At 46.3% G+C, this 26197-nt stretch overlaps 2 protein-coding genes across 12 annotated transcripts; one reads left to right on the forward strand and one right to left on the reverse strand.

Annotated features, from left to right (window-relative positions):
• Positions 1-1581: 1581 nt before the first annotated feature.
• POLE3 (DNA polymerase epsilon 3, accessory subunit) lies at positions 1582-9878 on the reverse strand. The gene is made up of 5 exons (XM_061603620.1): positions 9750-9878; positions 7972-8058; positions 7644-7729; positions 6158-6276; positions 1582-2674 (listed from the first exon to the last, which is right to left on the reverse strand). Exons 2-5 carry the CDS (start codon positions 8035-8037, stop codon positions 2493-2495), a joined length of 453 nt encoding a protein of 150 aa, XP_061459604.1. The 5' UTR covers positions 8038-8058; positions 9750-9878; the 3' UTR covers positions 1582-2492.
• An 86-nt stretch (positions 9879-9964) lies between these two features.
• C20H9orf43 (chromosome 20 C9orf43 homolog) lies at positions 9965-24279 on the forward strand. Of its 11 annotated transcripts, none has more exons than XM_061603591.1 (13): positions 9966-10405; positions 10720-10861; positions 12376-12572; positions 15597-15774; positions 16238-16337; positions 16783-16919; positions 17497-17575; positions 18102-18193; positions 18500-18716; positions 20144-20204; positions 20404-20519; positions 21856-21970; positions 23908-24279. In XM_061603591.1, exons 3-13 carry the CDS (start codon positions 12410-12412, stop codon positions 24162-24164), a joined length of 1515 nt encoding a protein of 504 aa, XP_061459575.1. In that variant the 5' UTR covers positions 9966-10405; positions 10720-10861; positions 12376-12409; the 3' UTR covers positions 24165-24279. The 11 variants fall into 11 exon arrangements, with proteins under 11 accessions (XP_061459579.1, XP_061459575.1, XP_061459576.1 ...); XM_061603592.1 differs by having other exon boundaries at positions 10765-10861; XM_061603590.1 differs by lacking the exon at positions 9966-10405 and adding an exon at positions 10413-10506.
• The last annotated feature ends 1918 nt before the right edge of the window (positions 24280-26197 follow it).

Consider the following 26197-nt stretch of genomic DNA (forward strand, 5'->3'; position numbering starts at 1 on the left):
TTGGCTAATAGATTTCTAGTGGCTGACCAAATTTGACACTTAAGAGTGGTGGCACTGGTCCCAAAGGCAGTAGGGGATGTGGTACTCTGCGTGGAGCGGGTGGTGAACCCGCCAGGCACAGCAGCAGCAGACCCTTCATAACGTCTTGATATGCAGGCTGTAGTCCATCTTGCCAAGGTAGCCATAGACATTTTTTCCCATTGTGCTGGAGAAAGAGAGAGAGACAGACTGATTGTTGGGTCCCATAACGTTTCAGGAAGATGCCTAAAGTTCTCTGGAGGTCCCAAGCATGCCACTCACATGCTGAATCCGGTTGTAGAACACTGGAAGGTTCCCCAAAGCAAATAGTCTCCCTTCTAACCCACCCTCCTCCCAGATAACATCACCCTCCACTTTTTGTCCCTCCATGATTCAATATTGGGCTCTTTCTTTAAAAAGCCTGCAATTTTCCACCACTGAATTTTATCTGTGACCTGCATGTTAAAGAATAGCAAAAATAATTTTGCTAGGATTTGCAGTGGCTTTACTAGAGTGACGTGTTTAGTCTTTTTAAGGGGCGGGGGAATACATCCCCTTAACAGCAAGTCACAACAGCAACAAAAGGATGGTTGTGTGGATTTGATCACTTGCTAGCAAGAAGCTGGATATAATGGTCAAAGAATACACACAGAACTAGCATGGGCAACAGGAGCACAGCTGTTGAAACGGATTGAGCTGAGTTCCAAATCCAGGTCAGGCACACTAAAAGCACCTTTGCATGAAGGGGAGATGGAGTGGAGATTCCTGCACTCCACCTCTGTTCTCCCTGTCACATGTGTGGGCCGCTCTGTTTAGAATCTCCACTTTCTCCAGAGTAGCCAAGATGCTGGTGGCTCCCGGTCAACCTGCTGTGCGTGCAAACTCAGTTTGCTGTGGAGTGGCAGGGAGTGATGGGAGAATAGAATTAGCCAATGAGTAGGCAGGAACAACGTGGGTAGATCAGACAAGCAAACACCCACGTGTATGGACGTTAAACTATAAATTTGGACTGGATGAATCAAATTAAATTTGGACAAGTGTGGACCACTGAGATCAATTTTGAAGTAAAAAACTGGATTTACAGAGAGAGCCACCTGTCAGGTGGACAACCCTCAGATACTGCCTGTTGTGTCAACACTATCTACACACACGTAAATATTAGCACTGAAATCAACAGGGTAGCCTCTACAACTAAATGTTAGCACATGAGAATCTTGAACACACTTACTTGGGAGTACTGCCCACTGCACAAAGCGGAACTTATTTTTGAGCAAACACAACTAAGATTACACTGCACAGGCCTCTGCCTTCCTGTGGGTCAGTGTGGTCTGTTAACCTAAGGGGAATGGCAGCATGTCTACATACGCCCAGGCTCCAGTTCCAGAGAATACTGTGACCCCAGTAGAAAAGGCAGAGAGATGGGGACGGATGGGGAAATAAAAGACAGTTAGCAATGTCACAAAAACCCCAAAAGTCACAGTAGGATGATACCTTCTCAAGTCTACCATCCTTTTCCTGAGGCTAACAGGCTAAGAACCCAGAGCAGGCAGGCAAGCAGCCCTCTACTTTTGTTGTCATATTTATTGAAAAAGACTGCTCACTCCATACACACGTGATGAGAACAAAGGGTTGCATTTAACTAAGTCCAACTTAAAGTAGACCTCCTGAAATTAATAAACCTAAGTCAGTCATGTCTGTTAGTGGGTCTACTCTGAGTAGCATTACCATTGAACACCACCTGAAGACTCTCTCAGTCCCACAGTTGAGAAACTGGTCAAGACCTAAGCAGTTTGGAATTTTTTTTTCTTAAACAAAATTCAGCTAAATTGAGTGCTTAACACAAAACAAAAGCCATTGGATAGCAGATGATAGATGTCCACTTGAATCACAAACAGAAGCAACCAAGAGCCATGGGGAAAGACAAGCTCTGGGAGATGCTCATACAAAAAGAGAAAGTGCAGAGAGAGGGAGGGAGGGAGGGGGAGAGCACGCACGTGCACAAGCAAAGGAGTGCCTCGCAGCTCTCTTACGCAAGCCCCACCTGTCCACAGCTACAACATTCTACACCCCAAATCTGAACCCAACTAGCCTAGAGACACCAAAGTCAACCTCAGAGGCCATTAGCCAAGTTGGCTCATTTAATTTACATCCATTTCATCATGCTTGGTGGACCTGCTGGCGCTTTGCTTCTCTTTCCCTCAATACCAAAGGCCTGCCCCTTACAGCTAATCAGGTACCCAGGACATTTTGGGAGGGCAAGCATGGGGAAAGTATCCTCTGCAGCATCACAAGCAATTTGGTCCATGGGGCAGGGGGGCGGGGAAGTGGCTTTGTCCTGAGCAGTAGTGGCAGCCTGATACTTTCAATGAGGCATCCCTAAAACCAGTGTGGCACTTTACTATGGAACAAGAGGTTTGCTTCCTTCCTGCCTTATGCAAGGGACACCCAGGCTGGGCAGCCTGCCCCTGAGCCACTCAGCTGTCGCCTTCCTCCTCCTCCTCCTCTTCCTCCTCCTCCATCCTGTCCTCCTCCTCCTCCTCCTCTTCATGCTCATCATCTCGGTCCTTCTCGGTGCCCTCTGAATCTTCCTTCTTGTCTTTGTCTTTTTTCTTCAGTTCGGAGGCGCCTCTTTTGACTTTCTGCTCACGCCTGTAAGCTAGGAGAACATGCAGACATCGAAGGTAAGACCAGGGCAAATGCTAATACAGTGCCTTACAGAAGTAATCAGACCCCTGACCAATACTCTCATATTACTGAATTACACATGGTACATTGTAATTTCGTTCTGTATGAAGTTTTATTTAGAAATACTGAAACCCAAAATCAATTCTTGTGACATTTTTATGTTGGGAAATATTTGTAAGAAACATAAAAAACTGAAACATGTTGCTTGCATAAGTATTCAACCCCTGTGCTGTGGAAGCTCCCAGTTTACACAGATGAAAGAAATTGCCCTATCGAGGACAGTGCCCCAGCTGCAATGTGGGAAAACAGAAAGTTGGACTTACTGTGAAGTGTCCTCCAGGTCAGCAGAGAGTGGAGCAGACAGGAATGGGTTAACACCTCCTCCTGGAGGGACAGTCAGCACTATAAAAATAGTTTAGTTGGTGGCCAGCCAGAAGGGGGAGGAAACTTTCTCCCGTTCTCCAGTTTGTGACACAGCTGTAAAAAACTGAGCAGCCAGCCACTCCACCTACAAGAGGAGGTCCAGTCTGGTGGGCTGGAGCTGAGGTCCACTAGGTTGGGGAACCATGGTCTCTGTGGCCAATGTGGAGCCACCACTATCACCTGGGCCCAAAGAACTCAGATTCTGGACAGCAGAGGCCGAGGTGGGTAGAGAAGTCCCCGAGGCCAGGGGGCATCTATGTCCTGGGCGTGTGGATCCCAGCCTCGTGCCATGAACTGGTCCAGTTGGGCATTCACCAATGAGGCAAACAGGTCCATGTATGGAGGCCCCCACTTCTGAGTGATCTCTAGGAACACATCCCGGTTAAGGGCCCACTCTTCCTGGTGGACTTGTTCTCAGCTCAGCCAATCAGCTTGTGTGTTCAGGGTCCCCTGCACATGTATGGCCGAAATGGAAGCCAGGTATCTTTCCACCCAATGGAACAGCAGGCTGGTCTCCTCCTGAAGAGGGCCTGATTTCATGCCCTCTTGTTTGCAGACAATTTGGTGGTGATGTTGTCAGTGCATGCTAGTACACGAGTCTGATAAATAAGAGGTAGGAACTCCTGGAGTGCTAGTCGGATCGCTCTGAGTTCCAACCAGTTGACTGACTGACACTGCTCCTGTGCTGACCATTTCCCCTGTGCAATGATGGAGCAACAGGTCACTCCCCAGCCAAATATGCTCACGTCCATGGTGACTATCAAAACTGTTGGGGCTCTGAGGGAAAGGGCTTTCTCCATATGAGGCAAATGTTCCTACCACTGGAGGGACTCCCACACATGCCTCGGAAGGGTGATGTGCCAGTTCTCTGGTCCTGATACAGAAGTAGCAGTCATTGCAAACTCTTGAGTGGAAGCACACACACTGCACCGAGTCTATGGACGCTATCATGGAGCCCTGCAGCTGAGCCAGTTCCACCAGAAGAGCTTGTCTGCCTTGCAGGCACATGTCCAGCTGGCGCAGAAGCTTGTCCATGCATTCACTGGACAGGAAAAGCTTGCTTTGAGCTGTGTCAATGACCACTCTCAGACGTTGAAGGCGCTGGGTGGGAATCAGATAGCTCTTTCCTTGTTGATGATGAAGCCGTGGTTCTCCAGACACTGGATGGTCATCTCAAGATCCCGTTGCGCCACTGTCGCTGAGGAGCCCTCACCAGAAGGTCATCCAGGTAAGGGTACATGTGGACTCCCTGAGTGCAAAGGTGTGCCACTACTGCTACCATGATTTTGGTGAATACTCGCGAGGCCAAGGCGCCGAAGGGCATGACCCTGTATTGGTACTGGTGGTGGCCATGTACAAAGCAGAGGAAGTGTCTGTGCTGTTGGAGAATTGTGACATGCAAGTACGCCTCTGTGAAATCTATAGATCCCAGGAAGTCCCCTGGGTGAATGGCCTCCACAGTAGACCTGAGCATCTCCATCTTGAACTTTGTCTGCAGGAAGCGGTTCAGGAATTTTAAATCCAAGGTGATGCGGTAATTGCCATTACGTTTGAGGACTGTAAAGAATAGAGGGAAGATTCCTGAGGACCGTAATGCCCTGGCATCGGTTCTATGGCGCCTATCTCGAGGAGGTGAGAAATGGCATCCAGGGTTCTCTGCAGCTTCTCCGGCTGATGCAGTGGAGAAGCTGTCTGTGATGACCTTATATGTTAAAAACTGTAAATGTGGTAAGTGCAGGTTTATATAGGGATATATGGTAAGTGAATTGAGTAATAGGGGGGAGTACATGGGGTAGAATGCGGGAGAATGTTGGATGATGATTGGCTGAGTGTTTTGAATGGCTAAAGGTATAAATGAGAGGTTGTTGGGGAGAGTTGAGAGGAGAGTGATTGGAAAGGAGTTGAAGTGGGAGGCAGTTGGAATTGAGTTGACAGAGTTCTGAGGGAGGTTTGGATTCTATTAGGCTGATATTTGGACAGAATATATATAACTGGAAACATAAGAGTGACACTATATGAAACCATACGCTTGTTAAACATTACTAAAGTAATCTTGTTATTTCCTAGTGTTATCAAATAAATACTTTTATTGGTTTACCAAAAGCCTGATCCTTGGCTGGGGATATACAGACCAGAAGGGAGGGCAGGGTAATTACCAAGGCTGAAGGGAAACTGTATCTAATGGTGGCAGCGGTGAAGGAAGAAATTGTAACATCGTCAAGTATCCAGAGCAACCCAGGATTGTATGCTTTATAGAAGAAGATACAGGGGGGTTGTGGACAGCAAGGGCACCCAGACACAAAGTAACAAGCCATAGGGAGACTAAGGCGAAGTCTCTAGCACAGCCTTTCCCAACCGGTGTGCCTCCAGATGTTGTTGGACCACAACTCCCATCAGCCTCAGGGGCTGATGGGAGTTGTGGTCCAACAACATCTGGAGGCACACCGGTTGGGAAAGGCTGCTCTAGCAGTATTGTTTACAGGGAGTGGCTGGTGGTGCAGCCTAGCAGTGGGATCTTGAGAGATCTGTGCTAGAGCGGAGTGAGGAAAAATAAAAATGACGATCCTGACTGGTGGTGTCCTGAGGTGGTGCCTAGTGAAAGGCGGTAGCCACAAGCAGGTGGGAACCTCACAGGTGGAGCCAAAGGTGGGATGTCACACTGTCCTCCATCTGTGTAAACTGGGAGCTTCCACAGCACAAGAGTTGAATACTTATGCAAGCAACATGTTTCAGTTTTTATGTTTCTTACAAACATTTCCCAACATAAAACCAATGTCACCTTACAAGAATTGATTTTGAGTTTCAGTGTTTCAAATTAAAATATTACACAGAAGGAAATTACAATGTACCATTTGTAATTCAGTAATATGAGAGTATTGGTCAGGGGTCTGATTACTTTTGCAAGGCACTGTATAATTATTCTCCATATGTGTGCTTATGTGTTTATATACACACATACATAAAATATACACACACAGCAGGTAAAGCTTAAAGCGAATCAAAGGCAGATCAGAGGCCATTAAGACTTTACCTTCTAAGGATTCCTTTAAAGGGCTCACAAATCGCTGGAACTCCATTTCCTCAATGGCTGAGAGAACATCTCCTGCATTCAGCGTCTTTCTTTTCCCCTTCATTGCAAAATTATTGGCACTAATTAAGCAGGCAAGAGGAAAAATTATTCTGTCACAAGTGAAAGTTTTTCACTGCTCTACTTTTCCCTTAGAAAATTTTCCAGCTCTAAATATGTGCTTTTTCATACAACAAATCAGTAGCAAAGTAAATGGAAACAAGACCAGTTCAACTGGGAAGTTTCAAAGCTGTAATTCATTTTTCCTAGGTAATTATTCCTATGAAGCATATACACGCACACACACACACACATATATAATAGCAATGCATAGCTGTTTGGGTATACTAAAATCAGTATGTTAATTTTCAGCACCATCATTATTAAAAAAACGTTTTGTTCTGAAGAGGCACAACCTGCTGCAGTGCAAGATGGCTGCACCATACTGGATACTGAAAGATAAATAAAGCCAAGATGATGAGTTTGGTAAGGTGATGCAATCTGTACTTAAAAGAACACAGCAAAAAGCTCCCAACTTAAGCCTTGAAATGGAGCAATCAGAAGAATCCTAACTATCAAGCACAGACATGGAGCATGGAGGGGCCAGGACACAGAAAGGTAGACAATTGGTTAGTGAGCTGTCAAGTGAGGAAGATATAGCAGCCTGTTTTAAAGTGCTCTGCAAAGAGTTATCGGGAGATTAGCAGATTTGCAGGGGCATTTTACAAGAACTGTTCATTCAGCTAACGAGGCATTTGATCTTGGCCTTCACCACCAACTGAAAACTGAAAAATAAACATGGAGTCTGAGGTTCAGAATAAAAGTCACCAGCACAATATACAGGGTTTTTATTTGGGGTGGAGGTGGGGTAGCCCTGGAGGTTGAGGAAGGGGGGAACCAGTTAAGACTTTATATTCAAGTGGCATATTTCTATTTGCAACAGAGATAATTACCCCAGACACTACACAAGTGTGCAATTTATTTAACGTGTGAAAATTATACAAAGCTCTGTTAATGCTGTGATGCTCAAGTTCAGATATTTTAAGATTTATGTGTGGAAACACCTAAGGGATAGTGAAGTTTCAAGCCAGTATCAGAGATCCTGCAGAAGGGAGAGTTGGAAAATCGCTGGGGGTTCCCCTTCAAGTAGGCTGTCCACCATAAGGGCAAATACAGAAACCACACCGCAAGAAGAGCGCTGCTCACTGATTCACAGCTTAAAGCTCCTCAAGAGCTGTTAGAAGAGGCAGAGGAGGGAAGTGACAGCCGGAGCCCAGAGTGGAAAAAGAAAGGGCCAAGCGTGAGAAGTGGCTAGTTTCAGAGGTCCGTCCACAAGGGATGGGAAAAGAGTGCTCCATGAATAAAAGGTCTGTTAGCAATAACCCTACTGCAGAAAACAGAGTTTATCCAGCCAGGCTCCTGGGCCTTGCCAGCGGTGATGCTTACTCACCAGGATGTAGCATAGAGCACAAACACACTGGCAGCTCGGGAGATCGCACTCCGGGCTTCTTTGGAAATATTCACTCCATCAGGAAGCTGGGGAAAAACAGCCGTCCATTAGCCTGGGAAATCCATGTCACATTATGGACTTGAGGACTGGATTATTACAATTTTCTTAGTGGAGATCAGTCGCTAACCGCCTTTCTGTCCAACTCCCATCAAGCCAAGTCTTTCCACTGCACGTCTACCATTGACGAGGAGGCCATTCTGTCTCGCAGAAGTGCCCCTTCCTCCTCAAACTGCATGGATTCCCAGCAGCACCCTGTCCTCTTACTCACGGCTTCCTTGATGATGCGAGTGATGACAGCATTGGGCAGGTTCAGGTCTTCTGGCCGTTCAGCCATCGTGCAGACAGGAGTTGGGGGCTGGGGAAATGTGAAATGTTAAATAATTGTTTATGCCTTGAACCCATTTTCAGAACCTCTGTGCCATGACATGAAGGGACACAATGAAGACTACAACTGCACCCTCTGCTTTTGGGGAACTTTCTGCAGCCCTTGGTGTGCATCATTTAAACTGTCCAAGAGGCTTCGTGAGAATCGGAGAACACACAAACATTCTGGTGTGAACTGCAGCTTTACCGACAAAGAGAGGTCTGCTCTTTGTTGCAAACCTCTCACTATTTATGGCAGAGGGGAGGAACCTGTGAAACCCCAGATAATGATGGACAAAAATGGCCACATTGGCTGTGCTCAATGGGAGTCAGGATGTCCAACATCATCTGGAGGGCCACAGGCTCCCCATCCCTTGACCAAGCAGCTGCCCCACTACAAAGACCAGTTTCCTCATTATTAGGAGGGTGCTTGGAGAAGTCGATTTTGTTTTTCTAATTGTCTTCATTTTTTAAATTTTCATTTGTTCAAATTTTCCCAGTTGTTTGAACTGCACTTGTTAAAATTAGTTTTCCATTGAATTCATTGGGAAACTGATCAGTCTTCTGCAGGCTTTCTACTACTCCACAAGACAGCATCATCATACCTGCCAAATTTCAGACAGAGAACAAGCAGGCCCATTTCAGAGGCATCAATAAATATGCACCAACGTGCAGCATCAGCTGCTTTCTAACCGATCAGAGCTTTCCAGGATGACTTGCACAGTCCTCCCCCTCTCCTTGTGACACAAGTATGCCCTAACGTATTTCTGCATTGCAAAACCGTGCATCGAAAGCAAAGTAACTTTGTGGTCTACTCTAGAGGTACAATTTCCCCTTTAAAAGGCGGTAAAACATGGCTTTCATACAAAAGATCTCAGCTTCAATCCCCAGGTTGGGCCGAGAAGGATTATCTGAAACCCTGGAGAGCTACTGCCTGCCAGTGCAGGTGGATGGACCAAGCAGCTGATCTGGTCAAGACAGCTTCAGAAACCAATACACTAATCACGCTTCTGCATTTCATTAGTATTTGTTCAAATTCCTGTTTAATGATTCCTGCAAAATTGAATGAGGCAGACTCATTCAGGCTTCCAAATGAACAGACTCTCCCCCTCAGCTCTCCCTCCAGTAAGGCTGCATTCCCTTCCCCCCACCGGGCATCTGGGGCTGAGGGGCAAGAAGGCATGAAAAACCCGCTTGCTCCCCCAAAGAAGTAGGGGGATTTGGGAAGGAAGCTCGCCCCCGGTTAAACCACACTTCTCAAGACCCCATTTCCATATAAGAAAACTCATTCTCCACGAGTACTGATATTGGGTGAGGGAAGGAAAAAGAAAGATCCTCTGAGTATGTATAGAGAGTATTCTTTTCGAACCACCTAACCCTTCCCTGCATTTCCGGGGGGGGGAGGAGAGTGCTCTCCCTCCACAGCTTTGGAAAAGGAAGAAGCTCATCCCTTTACCTTTGGACGGAGGGAGAAAGGAGCCTCTGAGCATGCACAGAAAAAACCTTGGGAGAACCAACTCTCCCTCCCCTGGGGGGGGTGTCCTCTCCCATCTTCTTCGCCGCCATCTTTCCCACACCCAGAGAGAAACCCACCCAGTGAGGACGGAGAGCCTCTGAGCATACACAAAGGGCACCCTGGGGAGCCCGACTGCCCCCCCTAGAAAGATAGAGCCCCCCACTCACTCCTCTTCCTCCCGGCAACGGCGGCTGACAGGCAGGCGGAGAGTAACTAGAGCAGCAGCAGCGCAGTCGACGTCCACCGCCTCAAGCCTCGCGGAGGATCGCTTCGCTTCGCCCCGCCCACTCCCGGGGTCCCGGCATGCACCGCGCGCTCGGAAGCTGGGTCAAAGGGCTGCGCCTAAGAAGCGCACGGACACTTCCAGCGCCCCGTCGAAGGCGCGCATTTCAGGGCGGGGCTAAGAATGTTCCTGTCTACGCTGAGGAGGAGAACGAGCCCCTCGAGCCAGCCGCGGGGCGAGGCACTGACACACGCGGGAGCCCCTTTCTGCCTCCGCTCCTCGATGTCCCGCACTCGAGCCGAGTCTTGCCAGGCAAATGGCGGCGGCGAGGGAGCTGTGTGCGTGGGGGGTGGAACGGCTCCTCTGGGACCGACTTCCCACCTCGGAGGGCGCTTATGGAGACGCGACGGTCAGGGCGTGATGCAGCCTGGACGTTCCATGAAAAAACGGGCGCCGTCTGAGTGGCGTTGCCTGGTGCCTTTTTGGCAACTTTAGACCGGGACTGCGACCGTGCGAGGAGGGTCTCTGAGGATCTTGCCCCGCATATGGTGGCGAAACGAAGGGGAGCCGGAAATCTTCTGATACCGCCCTCGGCGTCAGGTCTGTGATCTCTACGGGATGCCGAACGCTGGGAAGAACCGAGGGGGAGGGAGACGCGCTTGCCGTTGCTTGGCGACGACGCGCGGCCCGGCTTGGCCCAGGTGGGGGTCCAGCCTCGCGCCTCCCCCTCGTGACCGCCGCCGGGAGGGGGGAGGGCCTGAGGGGCGTTGTCACGTGGCGAGGGGTCCCCGCTCCGTCCCGGAACCTTTTCCTCACGGTCTGACAGCCCCGGTCAGTGAAAGGGAGGCGAGGGACCCCACGAGCATGCGCAAAGCGCTTTCCTCCCTCAGTTTAAACCTTTTTCAATTTAAAAGGTGGTGCGAATTGTTCTACGAATTCTTCTCTTGCCCCGTCTTTAGCTGTGCCTCTGCTTCCCGCCCTCGTTTCGCGCCTGTCCCTCCCTGGGCCAGGGCCCTCCTCCGCCCGGCGGGACCTTTCAAGTGAGGGCCTTTTCAAGTACGTTAGCTTTAACTTTAGGGTGCATCATTGTAGCTTTTATTTGTTTTATGGGTTTATGTTTTATTTTGTATTTATTTCCATGATTTTTTCAGTTACATTCATGTCTGTTCTTCTCTCCGTGGGGCTCAGGGAAGCGTGCAAGGCTCTTCTCCCTCCCTTCCATTTTTTATCCACACAAGAACACTGTAAGGTTACATTAGAGTGACTGAGGTACCGTGACTTCCCAAGGTCATGGGGGATTTGAATCCAGATCTCCCCAGTCGTAGTCCAACGCTGGCTGTCATAACATTCCCGACACAACTATACTATTAAAATTAAAACGCTATGTAAAGCTGGGCAGCAGTCAAAAGCGGCAGAGCCAAGCATTTAAACCACCAGCTCCCAACAATTAAAAGCTTAAGAGCATTTTTTAAATTTTATTTTTAAAATATATTAACACTGTAATCCTTTACTGACTTAATGGGAACAAGTAACATTGAATTCAGTAGGGCTTGGTTTTGAGTAGATACATATAGTTTTGCGCTGTGAGACAGCTTTTTCCAAGGGGATCAGCATGATATATACGGGTCTTCCTCCTACACAGGGACCCAATTTTATCTGCACAACAACTCTGCAAGGTAGGTTAGGCAGAGAAGACAGAGCAACTATCCTGAGGCAATCCAGAACCAGCCACCTTCCCAAAACATCATGGAAGAGAGGAGGGCTTCTTTCTTCCTCACCACACTTCCAGGGGTTGTCATAATTTGTGTGCAAGGCCTGCAGCCCTGGTATCTATTGTTGTAAAAAGCGAAGCACATTGTGGGCAACAATGACCTTATTGTACCCCTTCGACTCACTTAAAAAGTTGTGTTTGGAAGAGCTGGTTCTCACAAGCGGCAGACATGTGTTTCTCAAACAACTCATGTCTGAACTGTCAGTTTGGACTACAGAGGGGAGCTGATGTGGATGAGTGGTTTCCATTTGCGCATATATATGTGTGTATCGAGCATGTCAGTGTTAACATTATGCTCCCTGACATGCTAGATTTCCATGTGAAGAGATTTGTGGGTGTTAGCATGAAGGACTATTCCATCGTGTGATCCCCATCTCCAGTCTGAAATGGTAAAGTCAAAGGTTTATTACCATACCCGTTTGTGAGAACTTTGGCCCCACAGTGGTCAAAAAGATTACTCCCCAGCGGGATCCCAGCTGTCTAAGCAGAGCAGGTTTTATGTTTTTTCTTTAGGCAGGTTTGGATGGCTCTATAGGGAAAAGGACCGCTAGAGTACCTCAGGATGTGTCTGGTTGTCTTGTTCTGGCTCACATGATATGTGGCCAGGAAGGTGCTGTCCATTGGTCTTAACAGTGAGAAGGTTCTCATGCTCCTAAGAGGTTTGCAAATTAATACCAACATCCTGAATTGTGTTTGAAAGACTAAAGAGCCAGTGTAGTTCTAACCAGCACTGGGACAGTTATTGGAAAGTAATCCATTCATTCTGGAAAGTTCTTTCACTGTATCTTGTTGTTTACAGTATTTTCAGACTGTTTTAGCACTTTGCTGCCAAAATGGTAAGCATCGATGCCAGTCAGTGGGATGAAACCATTTGTGATATGATTGCTTGCCAACACCCTCCCTGCTGGGAGGCGATGCGGAGGATTGAAAAAGGGCACCCCCGGATCTTGTTAAGAACCCTTGTCTCGCCTGGGAGAGATTCCCCAGAATCTGAAGGTAAGCAGGTGTTCCACTGAAAAAACACCACTAACCCTTGCAATGTACTCAGCATCCTGTAGCAATGGAATGTCAAACTATACTAGCCAAGTGTGACCCCCTACAACAGTTGCAAGCATTCCAACAGTTGCCACAACAGTAAACTGTATCACAAGTGGTGGCAGAGAAACAGTTTGTGTAAATGAGGGGAGGGATGAGGGGAGAGAGACTCTGTTTGTCATCAGGGGAGACTATTTCCACCTGCCTTGCCCCATTTTCCAGCCCTGGAAGCCTTCAAACGCAGCTTCTTTCAGAATAGTTCTGGTCCTTTGGATTGAGCTATGGGGGTTGGGGGGATGGAAGAGATTTTTGTATCAGCTTGGGGGTTAGTTTTTAAATATTTGTGCCTTGGCTTTGTTGGTGAGCTTTTTATGCTCCTTTATACTTTGATGTATATATTTTTTTCTTAATGTTGTAATGATTATACTTTTTATTATGTGTTGTTGTGCTACAGCATTTGGACTGTTTGTGTGAACCGCTTTGAGCACATGTGTATTTGTGGAAGATGCGGTATATAAATAAATTGAAGAATAATAATAATATTAGTACAGGAATAATGTGGTAAGTGCTATAGCTGTGGCTGATGTGCCTACCATGATAGGACTTGCCAATTTTTGACCTCCTGCCCTAAACAGTGATGTTTGCTTCATCTGCAGATTTGGTCAATGGGAGGGGTGGGCTGGTGCTTCCAGGAATGGTTTGCTCTTGCTACACAAACGCAGCTGGAACCACCCCTGACATGGCTGAGGGTGGCTCCATCAGGCCTCTTCCAGTGAAGGTTCTAACTGCCATCAAACCAGCTGTGGGCAGAATTGTGTGGCAGGAGCAGCCCTGACCTGCCAGTCTAGACATTACTATCCACTCCACTCCCAGCTTCAGTCTGGATGGATGCAGGGTGCTTTCGGGAGCATTTAGGCCTTTGCCTTGTTGCCCGTGTAGAAGTTCTTGCCAGCCTCCCTGAGGCTGTAAAAATACTTGACCGAAGCATGGTTGCAGCCAGTTGGAATATAAATCTTTTAAATAAGTAAACAGTTCCTCCCCCCCCAAAAAAAATACTGGCCTCTATAGGCAAAGCCTTTGCAGGTAGGAACTGATGGACTAGGAATGAAGCTGGGGGAATCGTGTCAGCTAGGACGAGACCTGGGAAGTGATCAGTGGTTGGTCATGAAAGAAACTGATAAAAGATGGGGGGAGCTTGACAGAATCAAGCCTGGCAGAATGGATTTTACTGCCTTGTCAGATGCCAGCATTGATTACCTGACAGAATACTGTATTGTAGTTTGGATTTTCTTCTTCATCATCATTATTAATTTGATTTCTTACCTACCCTTCACCTCAAGGCCCTAAGGTGGTAAATTCTAGCTGTGGAAAACCTTGGCTGAGGCTCTGTTCTTCCAAATAGCTACTCATCAGGTTGACTGCAGTAAATGCGTACCACAGTGGACCAATGGGGAAATTTCATCCTAACCTTCCTCCAAGGAGCATAGTATTTATTTATTTATTTATTTATTTATTTATTTGTTAGATTTTTATACCGCCCGACTAGCATAGCTCTCTGGGCGGTGTACAACAAAGTGCAAAAATATACAATAAAATTCCATAGTAAAATACAACAACAATGTAAAAGAATAAGAAAACTAAAAGCAATTACAACACATGTTAAAACTAAATTAAGTTAGATTAAAATGCCTTAGAAAAGAGGAAGGTTTTGACTTGGCACCGGAAAGACAGTAACGTCGGCGCCAAGCGCACCTCATCAGGGAGACTGTTCCAAAGTTCGGGGGCCACCACTGAGAAGGCCCTAGTTCTAGTTACCACCCTCCGAGCTTCTCTATGAGTTGGAACTTGGAGGAGGGCCTTCGATGTAGAACATAGTGTACAGGCAGGTTCATATTGGGAGAGGCGTTCCAGCAGGTATTGTGGTCCCGCGCCGTATAAGGCTTTATAGGTTAAAACCAGCACTTTGAATCTGGCCCGGAAGCATATTGGAAGCCAGTGCAAGCGGGCCAGAAGAGGTGTTATGTGTTCAGACCGCTTGGTCCACGTTATCAGTCTGGCCGCCGCATTTTGCACAAGCTGTAGCTTCCGAACTGTTTTCAGAGGCAGCCTGATCCCTGCCCTTTTTCCACCCAGAGAGGTCACCCAACGAGCTCCACTGCCAAGTGGGGATTTGAAGCCTGGTTTCACTCTTCCTTTTGTGTTATAAACAAGGATTACAAAAGGAAGGCAAGGATTGTCTTTCTGTTTTTCTTCAGCTGCTGTGGGAGTCTGTTTGCGGGGAGGGGGGGAGGATAGAATAGTTTAAACAATAAATAAGTAAATAAACAGTCTTAAACTTAATATTTTGGCTCCTAGAACACACTGACCCTCAATCTTGGGGCTAAAGCAACAAAAATGCCAGAAAAGCTTAATAATTTGCTGTAACTGATTTTTGTTTTGTGTTTGGCCAGGAGCACTAAACCCCAAACGAGCCATGTTTCAAAAAGTTTTCTAGACATATTTTAGAGATTCTTGATGTCAGACTGCCTTGGACATAGGAAGCCCTTGCAAGCCCGTAAGCCTTTGCAAAGAAAAACACCTTCACGGTGATAACAGGTGATTGACAGGTGGAACACCCTTGTTCAGCTGTCGAAATGGTCCACAGGGACAAGAGGATCCAGCCCACTGACTGGGAAAAGTTCCCCAATTCTGTTTTAATTTACAACTGAGGCATGATTCTCCACGTGGCTTTCTTCGATAACTAACAGCAAATTCATTGCATGTTTTATTTAGCATGCTTTGAGAACGTTGAATGGAAAGAAGAGTGAGATGGAAATTAATTTTCTTTTTATTGTAGTTAGTATCAATAAACTGGAATATGGTCCCAGTGATGTGATGGGAGCCTTAAAAAAGACTTTAACAATGCCCATGGAAGGAAAGCCACCCCTTCTTTCCGTGGCTAGAAGACGGTTCTTTGTGCTTTACAGAGATTTTTCCATTTTTCAGATGAGCTGCCGACACTAAAGATTGTCAACCTTCCCCTCAATTATTCTCAAAGAGAGAGGATATGTGCTGAAAGTTTTGGTTCCATCTCAAAGACCATCTCAAATATCAAAGATGCTAGACGTTATTTTTTCAATTCTACCCTGAATGATGCTTTGATACCCGCTGTTTCAGGACTGAGGTTAGCAAACTGAGATTTACCACAACTACATGCTTCTGGATTTGCAGGCAATAGGTGTTTATCATTTAATAAATGTTTTTGCCTCTCTCATTAATTGGTGTGCAGGACCCTCGCAACACATATTGGTGTCTGAGACAGAAAATCCAAGTGACACCCCCTATACACAAAAACACAGGAGATGTATCTATAACAGAACCTATACAGTACGCTGGGAAGTTTGTCTGCACAAACCCCATTGAAATGACCTGGAACTGTGCAAATGTGTAGTCGTACATGTGGAACTTATCCCTGTACATTTAAGTAAGGTTTGCACAGTGGAACTTGACTGGTGGATTGTTCCCTAAATTGATTTATGTGATTTATATGGGCATAAGTCCCATTGTAGTGAGTATTTATTAGATTAGACAACAGTTCTTTTGCCTTGCACAAGGCCTCCATGCTCTTTCCAATGTGGTTTTTCCAGTTCTGAAAGGAATCCCTTCCCAGGATTGAACTCCAGGATGGAATCTCACACTCCCCATTTCACACCAATAAGTTTCACCTGCTTGAGGCAAGCTGAGAAAGTGAGTGAGTTCTGTGAATTTCTGGGAAGCGGGGGGTGGGGGTGGGCAGCAGATGTAGCTTTTGATCATCTTAAAATGTTCTTTGAGTCCTCAAGGAACAATCCCACCATATTCTGTGCTTTGCCCCAAATTGCTTTAAGTTTATTTTCAGTGAGATTTGTTCATTCAGTTTCTCAGTGGAAATCCAAGGTCACTTAACTGCATCAAAGCAGCAGTGAAATTGCAGTGAAACGTGTAAATGTTGATTGCCCACATCACAAAAATAATCTAATCGGTAGCTGTGCACTCAAATAATGAAACGCCACCAACATTGACAAAAGCTACTGCATCACTTTGAGTTCTTGGAAAATCTTACTTGTGTTTCTCTAGTGACCTTTCATAAGTCCTTTGGGGGTATCGGGCTGAAGGCTTCTTTCTTGATTGTCTTATTTTCCTCACATGGTAGATACAGGTGACAGATCTCGGTGAGTTTGCTGTACACAGACTATACACAAACCAGCCAACCTATGGAAACTTGGTTGTCCGTTGGGTCCCAGACGTGCGGCATAGACATCAGCAGGCTGAGAAGCTGGCCGCAAGAGTGTAAGTAGCACACTGTGTGTAAATGTTGTACTACTGTTTTCCTTCATGCTGTAGGTAGCTGCAGGCTAAAGTGGCGTGGACCTCTCTTGCTGCCGGTAAGCAAGGCCCATTGAAGCTGCAGGGACTGAATACGGAGCCTGAGGACTTTACCTTGATAACGCTTGTGGGGCTTGTTTGCGCTTGCTTATGTAGCTATCCATTTTTTAAATATATATATATTTATTCCCTCTTTCAGCTAACCACCACCCCCAGCAGCTCATACTAGTCAAAATCCAAAATTAAAATTCAATACCGAATGCTCCAAAGAACAGGAGTCTTTCCTCAGACTTGCAGACATGATGGGTGTGTCCCTGCCTGCCTTCCTGATGGCTTCAGGAAGGGGAGAATTCTCAGCTGGGGACTCCCCTTGCCTCGGATAGCTTCAGCAGTGGTAGCTGAAGGACTGAGCGTAGGAAGCTCTCTGGTTTGAGTCAGAGCATCAGTTCACTGAGACTGATGGGCCACAGCTCCGCAGGGTCTTTCCCAGCCCTCCCCGGAGATTTGTAAGAAGTCAGCTGTGCGGCTTCTCTTTGTTTAGAGTGACACCAGCGCGGAGAATGTGTGTGAAAGACCTTGCTTTGGAAAGCATCCTCTCATTTAAGGACAAGAAGGAGACGGTGAGTTGTGCACTTATTTTCCTGTCTAGATCCTGCTGTTGCCTTCTAGATGAGAAACCACCTGCCAGTTGTGTTGCTGCCTTTTTCCTTTGTTTGTTTAACTGGCCTGACTCTCATGTCTGGCATTGAGAGAAAACTTTGAGGAGCGCTCTGCCTGCTACGTTTTTGTAGGCTGCTGATAAAAACAGAGGATCAAGACTTTTCAAAGCAAGGGAAGAGGTCAGGGTGTTCCACTTCCAAGCTGTTCTGGCTGTTCCAGGTCTTCTCTTTACTTTTAGTCAGACTGAATTCTGTGGCAGGTGCCCAATGGTTTTGCCGTGCAGTCTCTCAGGAACACAGATTACATAGAGCCTGCCTCTTCTGGGGTGTCCACGTGTGCTGTGAGTACCTGTTGCCAGTGGCTTCTACATCATGGTGGACAGACCTGCCTTTTTGGAGTGAGGGGCAGAGGTGTCAGGAGCAGTGAGTGAATGTGTGTTTGTGACTTTCCCTTTTCTCCCCTCACTGGAATTATCTCATTCCACAGAGAAGAAAGAAATCAAATAAAGTTCCTACAGGAGGTCAGCCCTACCTCCTTCACCTAAGGAAGAGGCAGAAAGTTCCTGCCAATAAATCAAGGTCAGTCCCAAGCCACAATTTTCCTAAGTTATGATTTGTTTAAGGGAAAGGCCTGACAAATAATTGCACTTCTCAGAGAACCAGCCCTGCATCCTAATCCACTAACATTAGTTTGACCCTCTAAAAGTAAAGAGAAGCATCAGGGCTCCCTTGGACTAGGATGTGCTGCCATGATCCTCCAAGGCTCTGCCAAGTTACCCCAAATTCTGATGAAAATGCAGAAATTACAACAACGGAGGGTGGGGGAGAAGTGTGATCCCAGTTCTGTGCTCAGAGTGATGATATGCTGTTGTTTTTGCTCTAAAGTAGTCCTGTACATAAAGAAACGGATCCAAGGGAAAGCCTCATCAGGCAGAAGCAGTTCTCTCCATCCCATTTGCTGCTAGCTCCTTTAGCACCCCCACATGTCAAGTGCCTCCTGAATCTGGAGAACAGTAGAGAAGGGTTGTGGGCAAGCAAGGAGAATCTAAGCCCCCCTTTTACCGTGCAGAAGGCACCCAGTTTATACAGACTCGAAACTAAGGTAGGCAATAGCCTGGAGAGGGAGTGTTGTTTGTTTGTCTTTATGTCTCTCTCTCTCTCTCTCTCTCTCTGTATATATATATATATATATATATATATATCTGTATTATTCTAAGGAGGCAGTTCATGGGTGTCTTTGTTGTGTGGCCTGTCAGTTTCATGTCTGCACACTCATGCTGTATTACAGTGTTGTTGTTGCTGTTTTAAAAAAACAGGATCCTAGAGATGTAGATAAGATGGGAGGAGGCAAGCTTTTCTGTCTGCCCTTCAGATGTTGGCATACCAACCTTTTTCTGAAGCCCTGTGGTGCTCAAAATCTTCTGTCAGGCAGAGGAGTTCCCTGGAGTGCCTCTATGGGACTGGCTGTCTGCATGACCTGCCAAGGCCCCTTGCGGGGTCCTGGAAGGATGGCCTTTCAGAAGAGGCTGCTAGTGCTTCACTCCCTGTGTTTGTTAGAGCAACTGAAGGGGAAACCCACTTCTTATCACCCTTCTACTGCTCCTCCAGCTGATGTCTAAATCCCTGCCGTCTGTGCATGTGCAGAAGCCTTTAGGCATTGCTTCTGGGTTGGCATGGTGCTCAGCAGGAATGTGCATCAGTTGCCTTTAGATCATAAATATAGCGACTTATTAAGCATTTACTTGCCGCTACAGAATTATATAGAATAGGAAAATCTATGAACATAATCCACATGCGCTCAAGAGATAAGATTCTAAACTTTTAATGGTGCCTTAATCCATCCTGCCTCTGTTATCCCAGCCTGACTGGTGGTGTTGGCTTTTTTCTGCTGGATGTTCTTGCACATCATGCTTGGCTGCCTGGCTGGCTTGAGCCACCTGCAAGTTATGGTGTTTTCATTACATATTAAGAAATTATCTGCATGTATTTATTGGTTTATAGCGCAGACTTAAGCATGTTTACTCAGAAGCGTCCCATTGTGGCCTAGGATTGCAGCCACAGTCTCTTAAAAGCTGCCACAGGCAAAGCAAATGCATCAGTGATTATATCATCATGTGCATGGAATTAAAATGTTGCTTGTATCCACCCTGTAGACTGACCCAATAAAGGCGTAGCTATGTTACAAGGGTGGGACAGGAAATTAGGTACTTTAAGATGTCCAGTTCATTTTAGTTGCCCCAAACCTTTGTAAGGTAGACAAAGCACAACTAAAAAAAGATTTATTGTCCAAATTGGAGGTTTCCAAATCATACTAGGCTAGGAAGTTAGTCCAGTTTCCTCTCTAACATATTACTGAGTGGTTTGGGAGCATTCTGTTGCAGAGCCTCATAACCAGGTTCCATCTCCATGGTTGTCATCCTTGAGACAGGTGGCTTTCTTAGATTTGGCTTGCAAGAAAAGTATTCAGAGAAATGACTCAGGCTCTAAACTGTTTTTTCCTTTCTTGTCTTCCATCTCCTTTTCGTTTAGATTCCAGTGAAAGGAAAATTCCCAAGAAGAATTCCAAGTCAACTCAAGGTTGCCTTAAGAGGTTTGTATATTGTAATTCTGTGAGCTTCATGGCTATGTGGGGATTCGAACCCTGGTCTCTCAGGTCGTAGTACGTAGTCGGAATCGACTTGAAGGCAGTACATTGTAATTCTATCTTTAGGTATTGCCTAAATCTAGTTGGAGAGGCATCCAAAAGGTTTGTAGAAAAGGCTGACTTGTATGTTCTGATTTTGCTCTAGACTCTGTGGTTTTCAGACACCTGATGCCAACCCTAGCAAAGCAGCTGGATGGTTCCGATTCCCTTTGTGATGAAGGAGGGGGCCTTCTTGACAAGGTCCAGCTCTTCCAGGAAGGTGTAAGTGCTGCAGGAGCAAGACAGATCTTTCAGATGGCTCAAGAGACTCAGTTTCCGATCTAGGCCCCAACTGGGTGTGAGAAACCATAGAATTTGTTCAGGATATTTATTAGCTGCTCTTCAGTCAGAGCTCCCCGAGAGCAACTTACAAGAATAAAACAGTAAAATATGATGAATGTGAAACAGCAAAACATATCAAAAACAGAGTAGATAAAATTCCAGAATAATATAAAACACAAGTAAGCTAAACATCCTGGGCAAATAAAAACCTTTTCGTCTGGCGCACACACACAAAACGTTTGTACTGCCAAATGAACCTCCTTGGGGAGGAAAAAGGGAATCCTGGCAAAAAATGATAAGCTGTTGATAGATGTGAAGAAGAGAAATCTAGTGAGCAGAATAAGGTGGGAAAGAGAACAGAGGTGGCCCATTTCTGAACATCAATGGAATTTGATGTGGCTTCAGGTTGAAAAGGCCTCCTTAAGTCTTTCAATCTGAGAGGCCCAGTAGGAGGTACTTCTACTCCTACTATGTTGGTACTTACCTCCTGCCAGGCTTCACAGAATGTGTTCAGAAACTTGGTTTAAATATTGGAAATGTCTGGCAGGGAATGTGAACTTGCTATATATGTGGTGGGAATGTCAACCAGCATTTAATTTTTGGAAGCTAATAGTGCATAGTATCTCTGATATGATTGGGCTCACCTTGAATCTTATTCCCAAACTGATTTTGTTTAACCTGATTGAGTCTACAGATTTGAGATCATTTGTTAGGACTTTGCTGATGGCATTGCCTACCCCAATTTTTGCTGCTGACAAATTCTAGCCAGTTGGGAATGGTTGCTGAGACAAATAAATTAACTGTCCTGGTTTCTAGGAGAGAAGGAAGACTGTGGAGCAACAATTTGGTAGAAAGATGGAGTTTTGTTAATTACTGGAATGTAAGATACAGTATTGCAGGGCTGGAAAGGAATCTTTTTATAATGAATAAAAAGGGTGAAATTAAAAAATACAACTATTATAAGACTTTTCAGGGTAAATTTGGTCATAAGCTATTAAAAAAGGCTTCCTCGTTTATTTTCTCCAGGTAGTAACTGTCACCCCCATTTTTAGACTCATGCGCCATAGACCATAGATTCTGTCTTAGGGAAAGTTTGCAGAGTACAACACAGTATCACGCTAAATATTTTGTTATCCATAGCCATGAGGGCTAGAAATGCAGACATTTAGGACACTTTCGGTTTAGCATGTGTTATGGTGGCCCAGGTAAAACGTTTTTGGGCAAGCAGTCCAATGGTGGGAAAGAGGTATCCATTGTTGCCACTAATTCTTCGCAGTCTGCAGAGGGTGGCAGCGGCGGCCCTGAGATGCCACCAGTGACTGCTGCTGAGAGGACGCCTTCTATGAAGTTTGTGGAGTACAAGAGCAATAGGGCCACACTGTACATGGAGGGTGAGTGCAGCTGATCCCTCCCCTTCCTTCCAGAGGCTGCCATGTGCTGCTGTGTGCTGTAATGGGCGTCTGTTAACCGACAAGGCAGCAGGGGTGTGGGGCAAGTGAACCGAGAGAGAGAGAGAGAGAGAGAGAGAGAGAGTGAGTGAGTGTGAGTGTGAGTGTGAGAGAGAGTGAGTGAGTGAGAGAACAGCAGGCTAAAAGAAGACCCAGGACCAAATGGCTGCCCTTTGGATTGGGCTGGAAAGAAGATGGGGGGTAAAAAGTCCAGCATTTATCTGAGACCATTGACATTTGCAGGCTACTTGGCTTACTGGGTTTTTTAATGGATAATTAAAATAGAAACAATCAAATGCCAGCATTATAGATGGGCCAGTCATTCACCCAGCCACCCCCTCCCTCACCTGGAAGGTGGGGGGAGGAGAGGAAAGAAAAGAGCTGTGCGGGGGCAGGAGAGTTCTCTGGTGACCCAAGTAGTATAAGTTTCTGTTCCAACCTGTTTCCCACAGCCAGCTTTTTCAGGGGATTTTGCAGAAAGCAACCCAGGTAAGTGGCCTGATGTCTTTCCGGGGGTGCCTAGAGGCCCTTTACCCTGTGAGGAGGCACAGCAGGAGTGCCTGGCTCACTGGGTCTCTAAATGGCTCTCCTGCGCCTGCTGGGACTTCCTTGAGTCTCCACCTGGTGGTGCTGTGCTTCGCTTGCATTGTTCTGTTGAGTAAGAGAGAGTAAAAGTGTGGGGGGGGACTGAGTGCTTGGGGAAAGACAGAGGGGGTCGCTTGCTCAAAAAGCCGTGTTGGCATGAAGGTGTCCCGATAATTTGTAAGAGCCCTTTTCCTTGGCACAAAGGTCCAATATGTCACTAACGCAGGAGGTCCAGCAAGGGGGACATATGGACCGCATATGCTGCTCTTGCATCAAGTACAGGGAGCAATAGATACTTCTCAGAGAAGGCCTCTATCCGCCAGGAATGATCTTGTCCACAGGAGGAGGTGTGGGGGAAGAAATGAACATGTCAATCCTATATATTGCTGCTGTCATACTGTATGTATGTGGTATATGTAAATTTTTATGCACAGTTAACGTTTTTAAAACGAGCAGTGTTGGAAAGAAATCCCCCTCCCCCCGGGCCAGATTGAATAATCCTCGGTTGCCCATTCTGTCACCCCTTGCAGCATGAGACTTGACTCGCTTGCTTAACTGAAGCTATTTGGTAGGAACAAAAGATAACTTGCCACTCATAAATCCCAACATTCTCAATATCTGTGTGTCCATAACATTGCTATGTGCTTGCTATCTGGTTACTGTGAGTGTCACTGTGGTTTTATCTAAAGTGACTGGTTGAGAGTTAGGGATTTGACCCCAGAAAACCACTTTTTTTTAATGGCCGTGGATGGTTCCCTCAGTGGGCATTTGGGAGACTGGAAATGCTGCTCAGCAAATTATATGTCATTAACCACAGTTTGACAGTTTTGAATTGAAAGAGAGAGAATGGGCAAAGGGAGAGCCTTGAGTAGGATGGAAACAGACTGGGGTCTCTCTCTTCTTTGGGGATATGATTTGGGGTAGCAGATCTGCTGCCTTGTTCAACGGAAGCTACCTTGCACCAGGTTAGACCGTTGCTTCATCTTCCTGAGTGCTGATTATTCTGACAGAAGGAGGTTCCCCTGGGTTTCAGGAAGAGGACATTTTTCTTCTTTCAGCCGGAGGTGCCATGGATTAAAGTTGAGACCTTCCGCACAACAAGCAGATGCCCTGCCACTAAGCTATGTTCTCCCTAGAATCCCAAAAGGGGCAGACTCCTCCACGGAATCATTGCGGGTGGTGATGCCTGGCTCCAGGAGTAATTTAGAAGTGGGGACATGACATCACACTCTCCTTCCCCCCCTGATCAAAATACTCAGAGAGATCTTGAGATGAGATGTTTCTGTTTCACTTAGGTTGTGATAACTTTGCTCCCCGGATTTCAAGAATGGAGTCCAAGTACAGCCATTACTGCAAGCACCTTGCAAGCCGGAAGGAGTCTCTGCTGACTCAGAGCGATCCCTCAGCAGTCATCAGCAGAGAGCCCTGGCCCCAGGGAGCAGCTCAGAAAACAGAGGACACTCTCCTGCAGATGCAGTCCTTGGACCCCCCTCCGCCCCCTCCCTCCCCACTCATCCCTGAGAACAGTGATGATCCTCTAGGCCTGACTTGAAGTGAAGGAAGGGGCATTTGTCAGCAACAGCCTACTATGGAGATGGGCCCTTTTTGTATGGGGGAGGTTTGTTGCTCCTCTTGGAGTTAGAATCATTAAAATTCCAGCTTCTTCAGTTTGCTGCCTCTGTAGCCTTATCTCCAGAGGAAAAGTTTAATAAGAATAGCTTCTTTTAGCAGCACAAAGGTAGGAACTGATGTCACCCCTTAGAATCTTGCAGTTCATCAGATATATGAAATAGCCTGAGAACAACACAGGAGAATAAGCCAAATCTGCAAACTGAGAATGAAAAATAACTGGTAGGCAAAGCTCATGCTGTTTGCTGGAGCATAGTGAAAGGGGGAGGTTATTTACTTTTGTAATGGGAGAAGTTTCACACTCCTCCACCCTTTGTAAAAAAACCCTCAGAAATGCAGTTGCATGTGTTAATTTGTTCCTGTTCTGAAGCAGCAGCAGCCCCCCCCATAACCCTCTGTCCCTTCACTCTTATTTGAGTCATTCATGGCACATTGATGGCTTGAAAGAAAGGACAAGGAAAATAACCAGCTCTCTTAGGGTTCAAAAATGTCCTTATCTAGAAGCAATCCTTAATCACCACAGACTAGCAGAGGACACGGTGGTTGTTGACAAGTCCGGCTCAGTTCGAGTTTGCTTGAAAATGAGACATTCCTTGTGTAAAGCAATGAATTAACACAAAGTAGGTGAAGCAATGTTTAGTTTCTCCCCCTTCTGTGAGAAGTGGGAAATTCAGAGAAGAGACAAATTTTTGAGGAGAGAAACTAGAGGCATCTTGAGGTTTTGAAATGATGGCCACATTATTTCCATGGCTTAGGATGACTGTGTGCTCAGCCTCCTAGTTGGGAGATGGCAGCCGCTTTGCTTCTCCTTGGTTTGTTCTTTGCTACAGTATGTGGTTAAGGGAGGGAGAGAGCATAACTGTGAGGCTGGGTTTGGACAAGAGCCTGAACCAAACCTTGCCTGAGCCAAACCTTGCCTTAGCTGCCCCGCTGAGCTGCTAACAGTTTAGACGAAGTGAGGACAAAGGGGCCAGTTCCCTGCACAGTCCCAGTGAGCCATAGTTTGACTTAGCGTGTTGTGTGAACCAGGCCAATATTTTTATTTACAAATGGACCAGGAGCACATGGCCAGGCAGTTTTAGGCTCTAGTAGTACCCCCACCATCAAAATACTGCTTTTGTTGACATTTGTACTGTGCAGTAGTCCAAATGGAGCCCCACCACAGGTTTGTGTAAGAGTATTTATGGTACTGTCAGTTCTATTTTCAATCCCTTTTCCAAGAATCCCTTGCATGGAATTTACTTTGGGCTCAAGATCTCCTTCCGGGTCAGTCACGTCTAAGTTCAGACTCCATATGACATTACAAATATTTATTTTTTTGCCCCAAATGTGCATCACATTACATTTACTTCCACTGAATTGTATTTGCCATTTTATTGTTGCCCAGTTGGAAGAATGCAGCCTTTTGGTTTTCACCACCCTGAACAATGTGCTGTCCTCCCTCAACATGGCCACTCAACCCGCTGCCTCCCCCAAACTCCAGGTCACGGGGACAAGTTAAAAGGCACCCGGCTGTCACACAGAACGTTGGGGGAGAAAGAAAGACTCCATCTGTCCTCCAGGTTGTTTCTAACGATTCCGTCCCCCTCCTGTGACATCGGCCAGTGCTGTTGTTGCTGCCAGCGAGACTCACGTTGGTTCCTCCTGCATTTGTGGCTTCTCTGGCTCCTTCCTCAGTTCAGTGATCCAAAGATTTTGACAAAACATATGGCGGCAATCCTGGTAACCCCTGGGAAGATACTCACCCATAGGGCTGTATTCAGTGCTAGTCCTGTTTGGAGTAGACCCATTGAAATCAATAGGGATGAGTAACTTAGGTTCATTAATGTCAGTGGGTCTACTCTGAGTAGGATTAGCATTGGGTACAGCCCATTGTCAAAACTGACTATATGGCTAAATGAAACTAGCTGGTCACGGTACTTCTAAAGTGGAGTTAAGAACCCTGATTGGAGATCC

This window comes from Rhineura floridana, chromosome 20, assembly GCF_030035675.1.
Source record: "Rhineura floridana isolate rRhiFlo1 chromosome 20, rRhiFlo1.hap2, whole genome shotgun sequence".
Lineage (NCBI taxonomy): Eukaryota > Metazoa > Chordata > Lepidosauria > Squamata > Rhineuridae > Rhineura > Rhineura floridana.

Bases quoted from the DNA above. Each gene is read 5' to 3' on its own strand.
- POLE3 (XM_061603620.1), bottom strand. From the start codon at position 8,037: ATGGCTGAACGGCCAGAAGACCTGAACCTGCCCAATGCTGTCATCACT. The intron at 6,277-7,643 runs GTGAGTAAGCAT...CTGCTTAATTAG, and splicing joins GTGCTCTATGCTACATCCTG to TGCCAATAATTTTGCAATGA. The intron at 2,675-6,157 runs GTAAAGTCTTAA...ATGTTCTCCTAG, and splicing joins TTTAAAGGAATCCTTAGAAG to CTTACAGGCGTGAGCAGAAA.
- C20H9orf43 (XM_061603595.1), top strand. From the start codon at position 12,410: ATGGTAAGCATCGATGCCAGTCAGTGGGATGAAACCATTTGTGATATG. The intron at 17,576-18,101 runs GTGAGTTGTGCA...CTCATTCCACAG, and splicing joins TTAAGGACAAGAAGGAGACG to AGAAGAAAGAAATCAAATAA. The intron at 21,971-23,907 runs GTGAGTGCAGCT...TGTTTCACTTAG, and splicing joins GGCCACACTGTACATGGAGG to GTTGTGATAACTTTGCTCCC.